A 19,423-nucleotide genomic window follows, 5' to 3' on the forward strand; every position below is an offset into this window, starting at 1 on the left:
AGCTGCTGATTCTTAAGAGAGTGCACAATAAAGCATGAAAAGATTTTATCTATTCCATAAAATAATTGGTTTAAATCACTTCTAACACTTAACTTATATACAGTTAACTCATCCAAATCATCAATCACATCTATATTACAGAATAGAAATGAAATCACAAACATTGGGAAAATAGAGATGCTTCATAAATGATGCCATCTGCATCTGTCTTTATTCCAATATCCCTTCAATGGAAAGGACCAATAAAAGGTCCAGGAGCTCACATTTTGGAATGAGGGATTTCATCTGGTGCCTGAGGGACACACTGTACTTAAAAGAAATATAAAGATCCATGTTTGGGGGTGTTTTTCCCCCCTATCTCTAGATATAGGTAGCGAGGACAAAATGCAACATGCTCATCAAAAAATCAACCCAGACAGTAAATTTTTAAGAAAAAAAAATTAGCAGATTTCCAAGCACTTTGTGCTCCTCTCCCTCCCCTTTGGCAAAGGCTGGCAGAGACTGTCCAAGAAACACCACGCACGCACCCGAATAGAAGCTCCCCACAGAGCTCCTCCTTCCCACTCTCCCCCGTGTTTCCAAGAAGCTGCAGTTTTGACTGACAAGCTGTTGAATTCCTCAACATGTTCACAAAATGAAAAGAAAAAAGCGCAATCCTGGAGGAGGGATGGAATTCCACCTGCCTCAATCCCTCCCCGAGCCCGCTCCTCCCTGCTCCACTGCTTCACTCAATACTGCACGTGGAAAACGGGGGAAAAATCGAACATGAATGTTTTCCTTTTTCTCCACCGAAAGTTTTGACATTAAAATAGCTTTAGGTATGCTCAGTGTTCACCCAGCAACATCCAAAGGAGGTGCCAATATCCTTTAAAAATAAATTTAAGCTTCAGCCTTGGTGCAAGTAAATAAATAATCATGTGAAAACTAATGGGATATTTTCAGGTTTAACTTCCTAGGTTTCTTGCTGTCTCACTAATAAATATTTTCCTAATCTTCCTCATACAAAACAAGGAGCAGAGGTGTATTAGTATTTCAAGGAATACACCATTACTAACAGGAGTTGCTACAAGGCAGGGAGAGTTGCTTAAACTCACTTTTTATGGATATTTGTTTATTAATATCTCTGCTTTGCCAGCTATGGAATCACCTCTAATGTACTTCAGCTCGTTGGAGCTATTTTGGGGATTAATTTATTAAAACAAGGTGAAATTTTGTTTTCTCTGCATGTTAGTATCAATTAATAATCTGTATGAGAGGAATGCTGTGCTGTCAGAGGAGGGGTGTGTAAAGAGCAACATTAACTGCTGAGAGAAGGGAAAATGCCTGAAAACAGATGATGTCAAATACAAGATAACAGGACACAGCTGTCCTTATCCATAGAATGGAACAAACTCAAAAATCCCTAATCCAGTCCCCTTCTGAACAGAGGGAGTTATCTACACTGAAACTTCTTCTTTAGTCTGGTTTAGAGTCATGGAAATAGGCCAGACTTAGGTGATGTTGCTGTGTCTCCCATTAGAGAGGGCAAGTGTAAGAGGGCAGGGAAAGTGTCAGGACAGGGAAACAGAAAGAAATCAATATTAGGAAAACTGGACTGGAAATTTAATTTACTTATTTATGTATTAAAACCCATAAATATAAATATTTATTATATCTCATACACATTTTAAGTTATACTATATAAAAATAATATCTATATATAATATCTATATCTATAGATATATAATATCTATAATATACTATAATTTATATGATATATAAATTATATGTGTATATATGATATCTAATAATTATACAGATATATGAGACATGCTATATCAACATTATTATTCAATTATATTAATAATACAGAGACTCTAGTATTATATCTTTATAATATAGGGGTTTGTACTATGAATAACCTGTATTGTCTTGTATTTTCTTGTAGTATAGTACAAGTATGGAAGGAATGGAAGGATGGAAGACAAACCCACACCAGATCCCAGCAGGATAGAACACAACAGAGCAGGACATGATGGATCAGCCCGTGCCAGAATTCACCTGACTGACTGAAACACGAGAGAACAGACCAGAACAGGAGAGGGAAACAGAACCCAGAGCCTCGACCCAAAGAGAAGAAATCAGGGCAGGGGAGAGGAGAACTGATTAGAACAGAAAGGACCAGCCCAGCCCCTAACTCAGCACCACAGACCAAACCCAAACACAACCATGCAAAACTCAACAGAACAGACTGGAGCCAAAAACCCTGCACCCGGGTGGGCCTTGCCAATGCCCCACAACCAAAGCCAAAGATGTGCCCCTCACACCACCCAAATCACCAAACACTCCCCAGGCCCCCCACCATGGTACAAAGCTTTGCTCCCACTGCCCACCTGATGCTGCCCAAGTCCATCTGGTGTGGACACTCTTCTCCCTCTCCACACCTCCCTGAGCCTGCTGCTGGACTCCATCCTCTCCCTCATGCCAGAGCCCTGCTGGGAAGGCAGGCTCCTGTTGTCTACCCTTGGATCATGACAGCCCCCTCAGCTTGCCAGAATGCCACAGGGACACGCCACAGCTACACATCACCTTCCTCAGTGACAGCTGTCCAGTCAACCACTCCTCAACCACCTTCCTGCCCTCACTGCCGGGCCATGACACCAACACCCACCACGGCCAATGTCACCTGTCCCTCTACTGCCAGTACAACATGGTCACTGCTGGCAGTCCTGTCAGCAGAAACAGGGGGAAAACCCCACACCCTGCACCCGGAGCGCGTGCTCACCTGGCCTGGGCCCCCTCCTCACCCCTGTGCTCCAGCAATGCCATGGCTCAGAGGACTGGTGGCCAACTCTGCTGTGCACCCCGGGTAGGGCTGACACAGATCTCATCTTCTGAGACATCCTCTTGGCAGGACTTCACTGCTCAGGGTTTGTGTTGTTCGGTGCCTCGATGGACCAGGAACACAAAATACAGCCAGAGCTCTGCACCATCACTCCATCACTGGCCATCCACCAGCCTCCTCCTCTTCATCCTCCTCTTCATCCTCCTCCTCCTCTTCCTCTTCTTCATCTTCCTCCTCTCCAAACTTCTCCTCTTCATCCTTCTCCTCTTACTCCTCCTCCTCCTCCTCCTCTCACCTGTCTGCAATAAAACGGGCACCTACCATACAGGATGATGCTGGCGTTGGTGTTGCCCAGCTTGTTCGTGGCCACGCACGTGTAGTTGCCATAGTCCTTCTCCGAGACGTTGAAGAAGGTCAGCGTGGACAGGCGGCCCTTGCTCTCGATCCGCACACCGTCCAGCCCGTTCGCTAACCTGCGGGGAAACGGGGTCACGGTGCTGAGGGCATGGGGATGGGGCTCTGGGACAGACCTTGTCCCCTCCCCAGGCACCCCTTTGCTTCCCACCAGCCAACAGTGGTATACAGAATCACAGAATCACAATATCCTGAGTTGGAAGGGACCCACCAGGATCATCAAGTCCAATTCCTGGCCCTGCACAGGCCCATCCCCAAGAGTCACCCCCTGAACCCCAGAGGATCAGCCAAACCCTCCTGGAGCTCTGGCAGCCTTGGGGCTGTGCCCACTGCCCTGGGGAGCCTGGTCAGTGCCCAAACAGCCTCTGGGGGAAGAACCTTTTGCTGAGATCCAACCTGACCCTGCCCTGACACAGCTCCAGCCATTCCCTTGGGTCCTGACACTGGTCACACTCACACGTTCCCCCACTGGACTTGCGCATCCCACCAAGACAAACGCTTTATCCCACTTTGCCTCCCTTAATCCATCAGCCTGACTCGTGTCCCACAGCCACCACCCCTGGAAGAAACAACCCTGGGACTCCCTCGGCCCTTAGACCCACCGAAACAAGTTGATCTCAGTCGCCTTCTGCACGATGCCCTCAGGCACTGTCACCTCCCCCTGCCTCCTCACCTCATCACCCTCTGGCCCCAAGGCTCTGCTGCCTCCCAGCCCCTCACCTGGTGTCCTCCTTGAACCACTGGAACTCCGCCACGGGGACGGCCGAGGCCTCGCACTGCAGGATGCCCTTCTGGCCCACCGAGGCGCCCGTGTTCTTGGCGTTGGAGATGTACGGCGGGTCTGCGGAAACGTGGGGCTGTGAGTCACGCTGGGCCACGCACACCCAACCCCCCCGCACGATCCCCCCGTCTCTCACACTCACAGTTGACGGTGACTTTGACTTTCCGCACGTCCGGGACGGCCACGTCGTTGACGGCGCTGCACTCATACTCCCCGGACTGCTCCCGCGTGATGCCCGTGATCTCCAGGTACTCGTCCTCACTCACAAAGCCCTGCCCTGGGAGATGTATTGAACACGTGGCACCGTCACCCACCACACCGGCACCTCCCCTGTGCCCCTGTCCCCCCCGACACGCCCTGCGTGGGCGTCTGTCATCCCCTTTGCACAGAAAGCTTGGGACATCGCTTGACAAGCATCCTCACCCCCATACCAAGGCCGAAGAGTCAGCAGCTCCACCCTCCATGACAGACTCTGAGTCACCTTAATGCCACCCCAGCCACCTCTACGGGGACATGCATCCACCCACACAAGCCAGGCAAGACCCCTCGTTGGAGCCGGGTCTCACCTTTCCCGGAGAGGTGCCGCCACGTGACGGTGGGCTCTGGTCTCCCAAAGGCCAGGCACATGAGGGTCACGCTGCTGCCCTCGTTCACGGTGATGTCCGACGAGATGTTGACTATCTGGGGGGGCACTGCAAGACAAAAAGAAGACCAAAACCACCATCAACACACCGGCTCAGCAGGCCCCGCCGGGAGGCTCCAACCATGAGACCTGTCCCATCACAGCACGTTGGTGTCCACCCCGTCGCCCTGTCCAGACACCAACTCCATGTCTCCAAACCAGTATCATGGACTGGAGCTGAGCATAAATGCAGGTCATGAAGGGGTCCACTCACTGTGCCAGCCCCCCCATTCCACGGCCGAGACCCTGATAACCAGCTCTCATTATGGCCTGCAACAAGGCTCATATTTTAGCATATTTATTAAAGCTGTTAAAATTACTGAGCGTCTGCTCCATTCAATACCAGCCATGGTGATTTATATTCCTCTATCCCCAGATACTCCATCTAATAAATAACTTGGCAATCTCCGCTCCTATAAATATCCCCAGCCATGGCAAAAAGCAATTAAAGCCCGCTCGCCAATGCTGCTTCCCGGTGCTCCGGGATGTTGGACACAGCCCCCAAAAAGGTCTGCACCCCAGGGAGTGAGTGAGGCCATACAGAACAACCCTCCTCAAACTAAACACCACGCCTAAAATGCCCGAAATGATGCCCTGTGCCCCCTCCCCAAGCCCACAATGTGCCAGGAGCCCCAGCTCAAGCGGCATCACAAACCCAATCCTTGCACCCAGGGCTCTCCCACAGCACTGGGATTCCAGGATGATCGCCTGAAAACCACCATGGCTGACACCAGCACTGCCTGGAGGGGGATGTGAGTGCTGCCCAGCTCCCCTGGCACCCCCAGGGAGGCTCTCCTCACACCCCCGGGGAGGTTCTCCTCTCTCCCAGAGCGGGAGAGGTGGCACAGTGGGACAAGCCGCGGCAAAGATGCGGCATAGTCCATGCAGCCCGACGGGTTCTGCAAAGCAGTAAATTTCCCAGCTACTTGACACATTAATATAGAAGTACAGTCTGTTATAGCAGAGGGAGATTGTCTGAGTCCTTCAGGGGAAAGTAGCAATCCAAAAATGAAAAGTGTGTGCCGGCGACTGCTGGAAAATGTAGTTAACGCTCGGAGCGGGGCCGGCCAACTCCAGCAGCGCAGCCACAACGAGCTCTGGGAAGGCTGCAAATGGCCCTTCCTCACTCAGACAAGGAGATGACATTAACCCCTATTACCAGCAGCCTTACACCTCTCCCCTCCAATAACAGCCCCTCAGACTGGTACCAGGAACATCCAGAAACCACAAGAACATCCAGGACAAGCCTTCCCACACAGCTGAGCATTTTTTTCACCTGCTCATGAGCCTGTAAACCAGCCCTCCTCACGAGCAGTTCTGGTCCAAGACAGCAGCACCACTAGTGGACCCTGCTCCAGACAGCAGCCTGTCTCTCCCTTGTGTGCTCCTGCCTACAGATGCCATGGAGCTGGACTAGTGACAGACTGAGATGCAGAGCACAAGCAAAATCACAGCCACTGTTCTATCCTTGCCCTCCCAGCCCTCTCCAGCTCATGCCTGACATCCCTTTCCCATCCCCTGAGTCCCAAACCACAAGTAACAAAGTGACGTGCAGAAATTGGTGCTCTGGGCACAGCTGTGAGCCTGTCCCCCTTCCCAGGCACAGAAATACTTTCATTCCTGTGGAAAAAATTATCACTACCCATAACCACTACGGTCCCAGTGCTCCCATTCAGAAAACCCCAAGCCACAGGAACACACACACACACACACACACACACACACACACACACACACACACACACACACACACACATCAGCCTGAAAGCCCTTCCCTCAGCAAAGGATGCTGACACAGACATGCCAGCAGGTCTCACAGCAGGGAACAGCACTTCCCAACCCCCCAGTGCCACTGCCTGCCCTAATCCAATCAGGAATGCCCCTGAGAGCCAGTAGGGATGTGCAGTGGAGGGATACCCACGGACAGTGCGGGGACCCCAGCTCAATACCCTGCCACGGTGGCGATCGTTGCCTATGAAGTTACCAGGACTTGGAGAAGGACATCTGAGGACCCTGATTACATTTTCATAGATCCCACAGACTGGGCTGTCAAGGATGGCGTCTCAAGGACGCACTGGCTTTGCCATGGGAGGACTTAATCCTATGGGAGGAGCAGGTGGGAGCTGGGACCACGCAGGGATGCGGGCAGGCTGAGTTCGGTGGCAAACACAACGGTGGATAAACCCAAGCTGCAGCCATGCCCTGTAAATACCAGGAGGCAGCTACAGCCAAGGCACAGGCAAAGCTGCCCTGAAATGCACATCCCACCTGAACTGCCTTGTCTCAAGGTGGGGACAGCTTGGGATTGGTTCTGGGCATGGAGTACAAATGCTCTCCCCCATCCCCTGTAAATCCCTCTTGGTCCCCTCCCGGATCAGACAGCCCTGCTAATGCCTCACAGCCCTCCAGCATGACCGTGGATGCTGTTCCTAGTCTTTTACCTGTTGACAGCATCCTTTCCCTGGATCACCTTTCGTTCTCTACACTTCTCTCTCTCTGCCCTACACGGCTGCTGGGGAAAAAGCAACAGGGCAGAACACCATCTCCATCCCCCCTTACCCCTGGTCCCGCCTTCATTGTGAAAGCCTACAGCTACAAGCAAATTGAATACAGAATAAATCCTGAGGAAGCGAGGAGCGACGCGGTCTCGTGGGAGCGGCGAGCGGCCCGCGGAGGATTTCGTCAACCCCGCGTAATATTAATCACGGGGAAGTTAATGCATAAGGTTTGGTAAGCCAAAAAATACATTTGCACTGTAATTTCTTGTTTGTTCGGAAAGCCGGCGAGGGAAATTGAATGTGAAAGCGATGCCACTAAATTCAATAACAATAAGCCCGTGATTTATCTCCTTCCTTTACCACTCGAGACCCGAACCGCGCGATGCGCCGATTCACGCTCTCCGTCGGGTCCGGGTGCGTGTTGGTGTCTGCCACCCTTTGTGGGGACAGTGAGGTGCCATCCCCCCTCTCAGCTCCAAACTGGGGCTGCAAATAGCCCTGTGGGGCTACATCACACACCGAGGTCGCCGTGTCCTGATGCTACGCGCCATACTCAAGGGATCTCTGGGACCCTCCCAAAACACCTTCGGTCCCGCTGCATGCACCAGGGATGGCTTTGCACTGGCTGTCCCATCTGGGGACAAAAGGAATGGGACAGCTCAGAGCTTGTGATGGCTGCGTGATCAGTGACTCCACACGACGCTGACGCACGCGGCCGCGTGCGGGCTGACTCATCCCCGGCCGCTCCGGAGCGCCGAGCCCCACCGGAGGCACTCGCCACCATGGCCCTGGACTATTTTTAGCTGCCAGATCATTCCTGCTGCACGCCTCGGAGCAGAGAGCCTGCATGAGCACCGCGGCTGACACATGCAACTGATGTCCCTCCTCCACATCATTAGCTCCCAATCCATTAAAAGAGACCTCTTCCCACACCGCGGTAAGGGGAGATGACAGATGGATACCCATGGGCTCTTCAAACTGCCACTTCCCCAGCTCTACTCAGGGGATGGGTCCCCATAGGGACTGCAGAGGGGGACATCTCATCTTGGGTGCTCTGCAGGGAGGTGACAGCCTCCTGGACACTGCCTCACTACGGCACACTGTGCTCCTGTCTCACTTACCATCCCCTCTCAGACACCTCCTGCTCTGGGGAGATGCAGCATTCATGTTGCTCCTTCAGCTCTCCAGCTGCAGTGTCCAGCTGTGCCCTCTGACAGGAGATGCTGTCACCACAGGGACAGAGACTGTCACCCTAGCAGGGGTTGGATGCCTGCTGGAGCTCTTTCCCCAGCGCCCCAGCTGCCTATAGCCCCAGGCACCTCCAGCTCTGCATGAGCCTCCCCAGCACAGGCAGGATGGAGCTGTCAGAGGTGTCACTGTGCAAGGTCTCATTAGTGTACAGAAAGTCAGCACAAAGAAGGCAAATATGCTGAAAGCTCACATTTTGCCTGTGCTTTCCATCTCCTTCACTGATAAGAAGCACAGCAGGACAGCACTGGGGCCTCCTCCTGCCCCTGTGTGTCTGCTGAAGGCACCAGCGATACAAGACCTTCCCAAGAACAGCTTCTGTTTGGGGCTGATGCCCTTAAAAGGGGCATCTGCAAGCCAGCTCCAGGCTGGCACACAGAAATGGATGTGCTTCCCTGTCTCCCAACTCATCTTTGGGTTTGGGGTGCAGGAGACACTTGCAAGGACACACCCTGCACAAACCCTCGATGTCCATCAAATCTTTGGGGGAAGAGACTGGGGCAAGGAGGTGACATTCTTGGCAGCAAAGATTATTGTCTCTAATCGATCCCATTCCTTTGACAGCCCAGTCTAAGAGGCTCATCAGAGCTGATTTTATTGAGATAATGGACTAAGCCGATCTGAAAGCTACAGACTGGTCAACAGAGTGATTTTTGTCAAATTTCCCTGCCAAGCGAGTGGCGTGACACGGCCTCACGTGTTCTCAATTTCAGGTTTATCCTCCCTTTCCCTTCTCTGGCTCTTGAATGCTGCCTTTTCACAGCCTTCCCCCAGTAAAACACTCTTTGTGTGATCCTCTGATGGGAAGGGACACCGCAAAAATTAAACACAGCCACTGAACACCCTTTCCCAGGCGGAGTCACCCGGTTGCTCGCTGTGCATCCTTTTTCTCCAAGTTTTCACGTTGAGATGGGGAAAGCAATAAAACCGAAACTCACAGTGTTATACCTACTGTGTAACCACCTGTCAGTAAATTTATGAACAATTAGGAAGTGAGAGTGCTTCCCAGGGAGCTATTTGTGCGCGCGCTAAAATGTTCTTTCTGTTCGGAAATATAATCGGGAAACAACTTCTCCAGTTCTCCCTCCTCTTCCCCATTTTTGCTTTTTGCAGTAATTAATCATCTGCTGCTGTGCTTTTGTTCCAGAGGTTCCTGATCCCTGTGACACATCCCAATGGCTCCTTTTCACCAGTTTTAAGAAGCCTCAAGAATGGGAGCCTGAGAATGCTCTCTGGGTGCTTTCCATCCTGTCTCTTTTCCATCCTCCCATCTGGATTTTGGGACAGTGGCTTTCAGGACAGTGGCTGTTCCTCCCTGGGCAGTGAGTGCTGATTACTTCCTGCCAGTTGGACTCTTCCTCTCTCCAGACCTTCCCCCTCTCTGTGCCCTCACTCCTTCATTACTCTTTCATTTCTTCCCTTTGCTGCCTCCTGTCCTTTTGATACTCAGTTCTGTGTGTGCACATTTCCTTTTCTCTTTTCCCTTTGTTCTACAAGTCTCTAGGCTTTTCTTCTCATCCTTTTTGTTTTGTTTTGTTTTTATTTCCCCTCCACTTGCTTTTTTCTACTGTCTTTGCTATTCCTTCCAGATTTTCTCTGGGCTCCTTTGCCTCTGAATTCACTGCCACATTACTGCTGCATCACCTTCATTTGGCCATTTTCACTCTCTTGCCCACCCTCTACTTCTTCAGGGAGGGAGGAGGAGCATAAGAGTCTGGTTGCACCTTCCCAGCCTTTTGCCATTGAAGAAAAAGATCTCAATGGGGCTGCATGGGGTAGGGGTGACCCTTTCAGAGGCTTGAGGAGCCAGTTGTTATCAGAAGGAAAAAAAAAAAAAGTCAATTGGGTTTTGAAACACTTACTGAAAAGCTCTGCCTGCACTGGTGCTGCTGTGAGAGGCAGCAGATGAGACACAGGATTGGCTCTGGGAGAGCATCCTTAGGTGCACGTGGAAAACACACCACACAACCACAACCTCAGAACTGTAAATGAAAGCCATAGTCCTCCAAAACCTGTTCTGGTCCCCAGGGTGAGGAAAGCAGTAAACACGGAGATGGGAAAATGGATTGTGCCAACCAGAAACTAAGAGTAACAATGCCGGCAGCTGGAGAGGCTTTAATGAAAAATCCATGGTGAGTAGGACTAAGGCAGTACAGGAAAGGGGTCTCTAAATAAATCAGAACCAGAGGACATCTGAGGAATACCAAAGACCACTTTTAGGTAGGGATGGCCAGTATCAATGTTCACTGCCAAAATCTCCACCAGATGGGATCCCAAAGTCACAGCCTCCACCAAAACACCAACCCTGAGCTCCACATTTCAGACTGAAATATACCCTGAACCAGCCCAGGCCGAGAAGGCACAGCTGTGACATGCCTATGGTCTACCACACTCCTCACATCAAAACCATTCTGTGGCACTGTGAGGTAAGACCTCCTGGCTCCTCCTTGGAAGGTGGCACCTCCCAGGAGCAGAGGTGGGCTTTGCAGGGCTCATCCCAGGGGCAGGAGTGCTCGCCAAGGTCCAGCCCCATGACAGCCTCCACTCAAACTGTTTAGGAGAAGAGCAGGATGAGGTGGCTCATCTTCTCCTTATAGGAGATTAAATGCCTGTTCTCTCTGCATTCCAAACTCTCCCCAGAACACCCTGACGTGCCACAAGCCCCGCGCATGTCCCCGAAAGCATCTGTCCCCTCGTCACGAGGCAGCGCCTGAAAAAAAAAGAAAAAAAGAGGAGAAGGGAGACAAAAAACCCCTTCTGGCTTCCTGCCATCTACACTCTTATAAACCCTGTTAATGGCTGTTGCAATGAACCAATGCAAGAGACATATTAATAGTGCTACATTTACTGTTGACGGCGGTTCCCTGGCAGATTTATCGCTGGGTTGCTGGGAGGGAAGGCCGGGCCCCGCAGCAGCACAATTAAAACCCAATTGAGACAAACAATCAATACCCTCTCCGGCCAGCTTATAGTTTTGCAAAAACACAAATAGAAATTAATTGACCTGAATACAGTTGCTAACTGGCCATTACTGCCCGTTTGTCAGCCCGCTGGCACGGTGAGGCCAGCAAACAGAGGAGAGACCTAAACCTCAGTTTTGAGGCCAGAAACAGGGCTTTGCTCCCATCCCTGTAAAGTGTGTGCTCTGCTTGCAGTAACAGCCAGGACCAAAGGCATCTTTGGAAAACTGCTCCCTTCCTCCCAGCACTGAGCAAAGGACTGTATGTTATTCATCCTCACAGAAAGCCCCCTAGAAAGCACATTTTAGCCACCAAGGAACTGCAGTGGGACTGAATCTTAGAATGGTTTGGGTTGGGAGGGACCTTAAAGATCATCTCATTCCACCCCCTGCCATGGGCAGGGACACCTCCCACTAGACCTGGTTGCTCCAAGCCCCATCCAACCTGGACTTGAACACTTCGAGGGATGGGGCAGCCACGAATTCTCTGGGCAACCTGTGCCAGGGCCCCCCCAACCTCACAGGGAAGAATTCCTGCCTTATATCTAAACTAAATTTCCCTTCTTTCAGTTTGAATCCATTACTCCTTGTAACTACAGCTCCTGATGGAGAGTCCCTCTCTGGCTTTCTTTAAGGCTCCTTCAGATACTGGAAGGCTGCTGTGAGTTCTCCATGTAACCTTTTCCACAGGCTGAACTGGGAACAGAGCACAGAAGGATTTGCCTCTCTGGTCACCACCATCAAAGGGACAGCAAGGTGGCACCTACAGATGGATTTTCTCACAGACCAGCTTAGACAGACTGTGTGGCTTAACACATTGAAAGGGAAATACAGACCCTGCTCAGCATGGACCACTTGACCTGTGCCTGTATCCCCAGCTCCTCTCAGGCTGTGGATAAGCACCACTGCTGAGAACCGCAGTCATCACTGCAGTGGGAGCAACTCAACAGGACTTGCTCACACCAGGAAAAAAACTCCCAGCACAGTCAGAAATGCCTCACCACCAGACTCTGGACACAAACTATCTCTCACCTCCACCTGCCCAAGCCTGGCAAGTGCCTGCAAAAAGGGGTGAGGAGAGCAGGGGCTGAGCATCGCTGCCAGCTCACCTGATTTCATTAGGTGCAAAGCAGTCGGATACTTCACCGGTGTTGACTGGATGGATTAGCACGATTAGAGAGCAGACAGGATAAACAGATTAAACTTCACAGATGGACAGCTCACACGCAACTCAGAAAGGGGGAGAGGGGGAGCTCCGACCAAGGGGATGGAGGGATGCTCCCAGTGGATCTCTGCTCCCCTCTTCCCAAGGAGAGTGCTCCCCTCGCCATCACAGCCTGGTGCACACAACCCAGGGTTTCCCAACACACTCCCACTGACACCGGGCAGGAAAACCTCCTGGATAGGCTGCCAGAATCAACCCCTGCCTCCTCCCAGTGAGAAGGATACATAAATACATACATAACTCTGCTGGGGGCTTCTCAGAGACATGTCGAGGCTGAGAAAGTTTTCAGATTTGCTCATTGCAAAATCAATACCCATCAGCTGTTTGAAATTAAAGGAAAGATTAGGTCCTGGTTTTATACACGCTTTATTGTATTCCGAGAGCTTTCTACTCAGCCAAATAAATCTTCTTTAAGAGGATTAGGAAACTTTCATTATCTTTATCTAACCTGAACTAACACTAACTCTGAAAAATTAATCTAGAGGCCGGACAAAAGCTAGTAGCTGGTGCAAAGCCGCAAGGATCTGGAGGCAGCATCCATCAGACTGCTACAGGCACCTGGATTCCCCTCATCAGAACAGCCCCAGGACGCTGCTTTGCAACCCAACAGCATCTGCCACATAGACACACTTGCCCATGAAACCCTGTGCCAAAAGCCCTTTGTGGCCCCATTGTGACTTCAACATTCACAGAATCCAGCCTCTCCCAAAATCACAGGGCCTTGTGCTGTTGGGATCTCCCTCTCCCCCACACACCCTTCCTCCTCCTTCCCCACAGCTTTATGTGCTAAGCATGATGTCATACGGTCTGGAATACCCCTCTGGTCAGTCTGGGTCACCTGTCCTGGCTGTGTTTCCTTCCAGCTTCCCAGGCACCCCCAACTTCCTTACCCGTGTGGCAGTGCAAAAGAGCAGAAAAGGCCCTGGCTCTGTGTAAACGCTGCTCAGCAATAACAAACACACCCCTGTATTATCAACCCTGTGTCCAGAATGAGCCAAAACACAGCCCCATACTGGCCCCTAGGAAGACAATTAATTCTACTCCGGCCAAAACCGGCACACCACGCAATACCCAAAGCAGCTGATATTGGTTCCATCTCCACCACCAACAGAGCCTCTGAACCCTCCACAAATCCAGACACCCTTGCAGATCAAACCCCCCAGCAGGAGCACGAGGTGCGTTCAGACCTACCTTGCACGATGAGGTGGACGCGCGAGGTCTTGGGGTGATTGTCTGTCTGCACGGAGCAGGTGTAGGGGCCCTCATCGTACACGTCCACGTTGTGGATCTTGATGCTGTACTGGGTCTTGGTGTTGGAGAGGATGACCACGCGGTTGTCTATAGACCACTTGTCATTGCCGGCATACAGGATGGTGCTGCGGTTCAACCACGCCACCCGCGTGACCCGGTCATCCACAGTACACCTGCGGCGGGAGAGACAGAGCGTCACACACCCCAGAGCACCCACGGAGCGTCCCCGACCCCAAAACTGGGTGGGAGCAGGACGGGAGCTGCGGCACCGGCTCCCCATCGCTGCCAGCACAGAGATGGCACATGCCACGGCCGCACAGCCCTGCTCCACATCCTCCCATTACCTGAGATTTCGCATAAACGGCGGGTTCAGCAGAAAGAAACCCTCCCGTTTTCTTTGACACACGACCGGGGAACCGCAGACAAAATTCCCATCGCATTCAACCTCTGCGAGCTACACAGACTATCTCTACCCACCATCCCTACCCCCTGGCACCTCCATCACCCCCCTCCTCGCCCCCCCTGCGCGCTGAGGATTTCAGATGAAGCTGTAAAATTTGCTGACAGTTGGTCTTGTCGGCACGGCCCTCGAGCCATCCCTGGGGTGATATACATGGGGACAGGGGTTGCAGAACACGTGCAGGGAGAGGGGAAGGAGAGGAACAGCCGGAGACGGCCAAGCCAGCACGCGGGGAAGGGAAGGGAACATTTGGATAAGCAGCTGTAAATCCTACAAGTGCCTTGAAAACACAGTGCGGTCGTTTCCATTATTTATTTCCTGCCTGGCTCCCACCCTCCCCGCTCTGAGGCACGCGGGAGCTCGGCAGCTCCGGCCCACAGCACTGACTTACACTTGGCAAAGAGGGGGGGGGGGGGAAGGGAATCAAAATGTTCCTGGAAAACATGGCTTTTTCGTTCTGTTTGACGTATTTTTCTCCATCTATTTACTCGTGGCCTTCTCTGCTGCCTCCGTGGCACCCACAGCAAAAGCACCGAGCATTTGGCTAAATTAAGAGCCTGGCACCTCTCAGGAGCTTCACGTTTCCCACGTGAGGACCACAATAGGGAAGCTGTCCCTTGGCATGAAAGAAAACCGGGAAAACCAAGCTAGGTGTGCAGTAGTGCCGGTGGTGGCAGTGCTGCCGCAGCTTTGTGCAGCTGAGACCGCAGGAAAAGTCACCTACAGTCAATCAAGAAACTCATGTGAGTCCCTCTCCACACGCCTGTAAATTCGGAGAGAGGCTGGAAGGCTGTTCCTGTCCTTGTCCCCACCACAGCACCTCTCCTGCCCAGGCTTCCGAGGTGTTATATGCCTCCCTCGCTGAGACTGCAGAGCGTCACCTCGATCGAGATTATTAATCGGGCGGAGGGAAGGGGCGATACTTGGTATGTTTGAGGGTCCCCCCGGGCGCTCAGTTCGGAGGAACGAGCCATATATCCTCCCGCAAACAAGTCCTTTTCCCCTTGCAGGAGCCGTTCGTCTCTGCCAGCCACGCCACGTACGGACGCCGGGAAAGACGGATGGCCCTCCCCGCCCGCCGCGGCACTGCCGGAGCGCCGGGAGCCTGCCCGGGTGTCAGACATCTCCCAGCACCAGCTCAGCTCTGCCAGACCAAGGCGGCCTCGTGCCGGCAGACGGCACCGTCCTTGTCGGGAAGCCGAGCCCTCTCTTCTCGTTCAAATTAACTGGGGGAGAGCTGAGCACAGCCGAGTGAAGTTCGGCCCTGGGGGATTCCAGTCTAGTGGACTATTACTGCTGTCTCACTTCATTATAATGAATAATAAAGAGATACTTACACACGGCTTCTGTAAATTATTCATCGCGTGCACCGAAAAATCAGGGCAGCAATATGTAAAACAGACAACTTGCATGTCTGCGCTCATATAAATATCCAGACTACAGCCCTGTGAGGTGCTCTTGGGTCCCCTCATTAGGGGTGAAGCACAAGGACTAGGGTTTGAAGTGACAGGGACGAGAAGCTCGTGCTGAGCACGTTCGACTGTCGCTGCCTGGCTTTGGCTGGTACGTATTGGATGTGCTTCCCAGGGAAATCTGAGGCTGGTCCAGGACACCCAAGAACTGGGGCGGTTCATTTTTTGTTTACAGCTCATATTTACACCTCAGAGGTGCACCTGCACAGGCACACAGGGGTGTCCCAGGTGGACACGTTCATGTGAGGGAGGGGAAGAACAACATTGGCCTCCCTTGTCTGTGGTGACAGGTACTGCCCTAGAAACCACTCAGAGCGAGGGGGCAGGAACCTGAGACCCCTCTAACAAACTCAGGGCAAGAGCAAGGAGGCAAAGGCTCCTCTTCCCTGCTCCTTGAGCTCATTCTTCGATTGCTGCCACTCAATAGCTAATTCAGGACAAAGTCCCTTTGGCTCCAATTGTGTAGCATCGTGCTCCTCTCTACCAGAGCCCAGGCTGTCCCCTGCAGCCACAGGTGACCAGGAAAAACACCCTCCTTCAAGAAACCAACCCTCCTGCACCTCCTGGAAATGTGTCAGAACCACCACCAGCAGAAAACCCACCAGCCATCAGCTGGCATGGAGCACTCAGCATTCCTGGAGGCACCTTCTCAGCTGACCTTGCCTTCCTGCCAACAGTTTTCCTGTGCCTGGGCAATTGGCACTACAAAGGAAATACTGATGGACAGCCTGGCACAAGGAGCACCTCCTCAGCTTCTTTACCTGTCTGGGAAAGCGATCTCCATTAGCTGCTAAGCTCCCTTGTCTGCTGAGCCGTCTTTGCTACCCATTTCCAATTGACCAGGATTATGATAATGTCTCCAGTAAGCAAACAGGTAAAGAGACTTCTGCAAAGTGTTTAGATAAAGCAGACAAGCTCTGACAAAGCTGGATAATAAAGCAGGCCAGGAGGTTTTCCCTTGAAGGGATCTAATTAAAACCAAAGACAAACCCCCATTAACAGTCTCCTGAAGGCGCCGTATCCATCTCCAGAAACTCTGCCTTACGAGTCCAGAAGGGACAAAAGACAATAAAGGGCCTGTCAGATGGGAGGAAAATAAACCCATCCTGGCTCTGCAGTTCACCTGGAGAAAACCCATCAGCAAGGCAGGGGGAATATCTCGGGAATGATATCATCAGCCCAAACCTGAGCCCCCGGCACATGCCGCATCCCGGCTCCCCCACGCAGCCCTTCTTCATGCTCCTCCATCCCTGCATCCCACTCAGACCGTCACTGCCTTTAAGCAGAGACTTTTCACCATCTGCAAACCTTCAGCTGCCTCCAACCACGACTTCTCTCCTCCAGAGCAGCTTGCTGGAGAGCTTCGGAGGCCGGGCCTTGCCCGAGCTCCAGCCCCTGGCGCTCACAATGATACATGTGGCCTCTCGAAGGCTTCATCTCCTGAGGCCCATATTAATCCCCTCTCTCTGTGGGAGGACGAGAGCTGCCGTAGGGATCCCAGCACTCCACCAGAGACGAGGGCGCTGAACCTGAACGCGGCAGCGCGAGAAGATGCATGAGGGTGGGAGCCGGGGGCACCGGCGCTGCGCCGCTTCCCCTCTAATTGCCCCCATTCCTCATCCTTAAATGCTAATTTTGAAGTTTGCCACGGAATTATTTCACTTAGTGTCAACAATACGGATAACTCCGCTGACGTGCCCTTTGTGTTCGGCGGCACAAAGTGACCGTCCCCCTCCTCCTGCACCTATTAGGAGAGACCCCCGCGCCGCTCCCGCAGCAGGCTCCTGCCCGGCCCCATCAATGACACTGACAGCACCACTCCTACATGTGGGACGAGCCACAACACCCTCCACCTTCCTCCTCCACCTTTCCCAGCCACGTCAGGGACCTTTCCTGCACTGCTGACTCATCCGAGTACAAGGGCAAAGCCTGGGGCTGCCCTCGACACCTTCCCAGTGGTGAGGGAAATATCTTGTCCACGGTCAGCACAAGTTTTCTGGAACTAATTTGGAGGGATAAGTGGCACACAAAGAGTTGGAGGCATAAAGCAAGTCTTGCAAAACCCTCAAAAATATCCTGAGGAATGGGTTGCATGAGACCCCAAAAGGTAGATGTGCATCCTGAGAAATGCTTGTACCTGCAGAGCTGAGGTAACTGGTCCCTGTCCATGCCAAGAGGCTGGGGGGGAGATGGTCATCTATGGATCAACCCAAATTTGTTATCCATGGTGGGATTTTTGGGCTTCTCTTGGAGCTGGACTCAATGCTCCTTGGTGGTCCCTTCTAACCGAGGATATTTGATGATTCTATCATTCACACCCCTCCCTCTTCCTTATTCAAACAAACGATGTTCTACTTTTAAACTCTTCTATGGCCCTTCAACCCCAAACTGCTTCTCTCTCCTGCAGGTAACGTGTCTCATCAGGATGACAAATGGAGATGCCAAAACCAGGTGCAAACTTGCCAGCTGACCCAGTTTTCAGCAGCTAAAATAGCTCACCCAGATCGGGAGAGAAGCCCCTTGACAGTGACCAGGTGATGCTTCACCCTGGGATGCTTCCAACCAAAAACACCTGTCACAGAGGCAGAGCAAACCCCCTTGTCTCTGAGAAGAAATTGTTAATTACGTTTGCCGGGGGCTCCTAATGGGATTTATCCTTTGCTTCCAATATTCACCCCGGTTACACAGCGAACGGGCTCCGAACGCTTTTTATTCCGGGCAGCTGGAGCAAAGGCAGAGGAGATTTATTTGTAATCATCGGAAATAAACACACTTCCTCAGAAGTAAACACAAAAGAACAGAACCTGGCTGGGCTCCCACTTCGTTAAAGATGCAAATGAGAAGCAGGCCATCAAAATGCGGCGGCTCCTCTAATCCTCTCCCAACAATGTATCCCGCCACATTATCCATAGGGACAATGGCAACCATGGCTTGTGATGACGGGTCTCACACAATAGCTCCTGAGGGCAGGATTGCACTGCCTGGGCTTCCATCACTGCTATCCATGATATTTATCCTTGGGAGGCACTTTGTCTTTAATCCTGATCACTTCTGCTGGCATCTGTCTCCTCTTTGAGTCACCCGCGGTGTCCCTTCTCCCCTCTCTCCCACACACCCTGGTGTCTGGATGTGGGGTGCACAACTCCACACCATCCTCACATCATACCAGAGCCCTGAGGATGGAGAGGACCCAGGATGTGCCACTTGGCATTGCCCAGCACAACCACCTCCCCTCCAGCCCTCACCAACCACTCCACAAGTCCCGATCCGTCACCACCCCTGCGGGAAAACAAGAAGCATGGGATGCTTAAGAGCTCAGTCAGCCTAAAGTGTCCTGCTTTTCTCCATAACATCCCTCCCTCCCCACTGTACACCAGTCAGCCACTGCCTCCCACAAAGCCACCAGCTCTTGCTCTCTGCAAGTTTAATTAATTGCCTGGCCCTACCGCTACTGCTCCGATTCCCCAAGCGCTCCCACTGCTGTACAAACATGCTCCAGACCACTGGCAAAATTCTTCCCTGCCAACAACTCCCCCCTCCCTAGAGCCCTACGAGGGCTACAGGACCGTCCTGCCCTCCCTAGAGAATAGAGGCTTGTCTGGGAGGGGT

General features: G+C 52.2%; 1 protein-coding gene across 1 annotated transcript; it reads right to left on the reverse strand.

Annotated features, from left to right (window-relative positions):
• Positions 1 to 684: 684 nt before the first annotated feature.
• Positions 685 to 14,240, reverse strand: LOC103762754 (opioid-binding protein/cell adhesion molecule homolog). The gene is made up of 8 exons (XM_029962056.1): positions 14,227 to 14,240; positions 13,823 to 14,055; positions 4,586 to 4,711; positions 4,162 to 4,296; positions 3,959 to 4,079; positions 3,146 to 3,297; positions 2,373 to 2,471; positions 685 to 734 (listed from the first exon to the last, which is right to left on the reverse strand). The coding sequence occupies exons 1-8, from the start codon at positions 14,238 to 14,240 to the stop codon at positions 685 to 687; spliced, it is 930 nt and encodes a 309-aa protein (XP_029817916.1).
• Positions 14,241 to 19,423: the final 5,183 nt, after the last annotated feature.

This window comes from Manacus vitellinus, unplaced genomic scaffold (genome assembly GCF_001715985.3).
Source record: "Manacus vitellinus isolate BGI_N305 unplaced genomic scaffold, ASM171598v3 scaffold_41_pilon, whole genome shotgun sequence".
NCBI classification, from domain to species: Eukaryota; Metazoa; Chordata; class Aves; order Passeriformes; family Pipridae; genus Manacus; species Manacus vitellinus.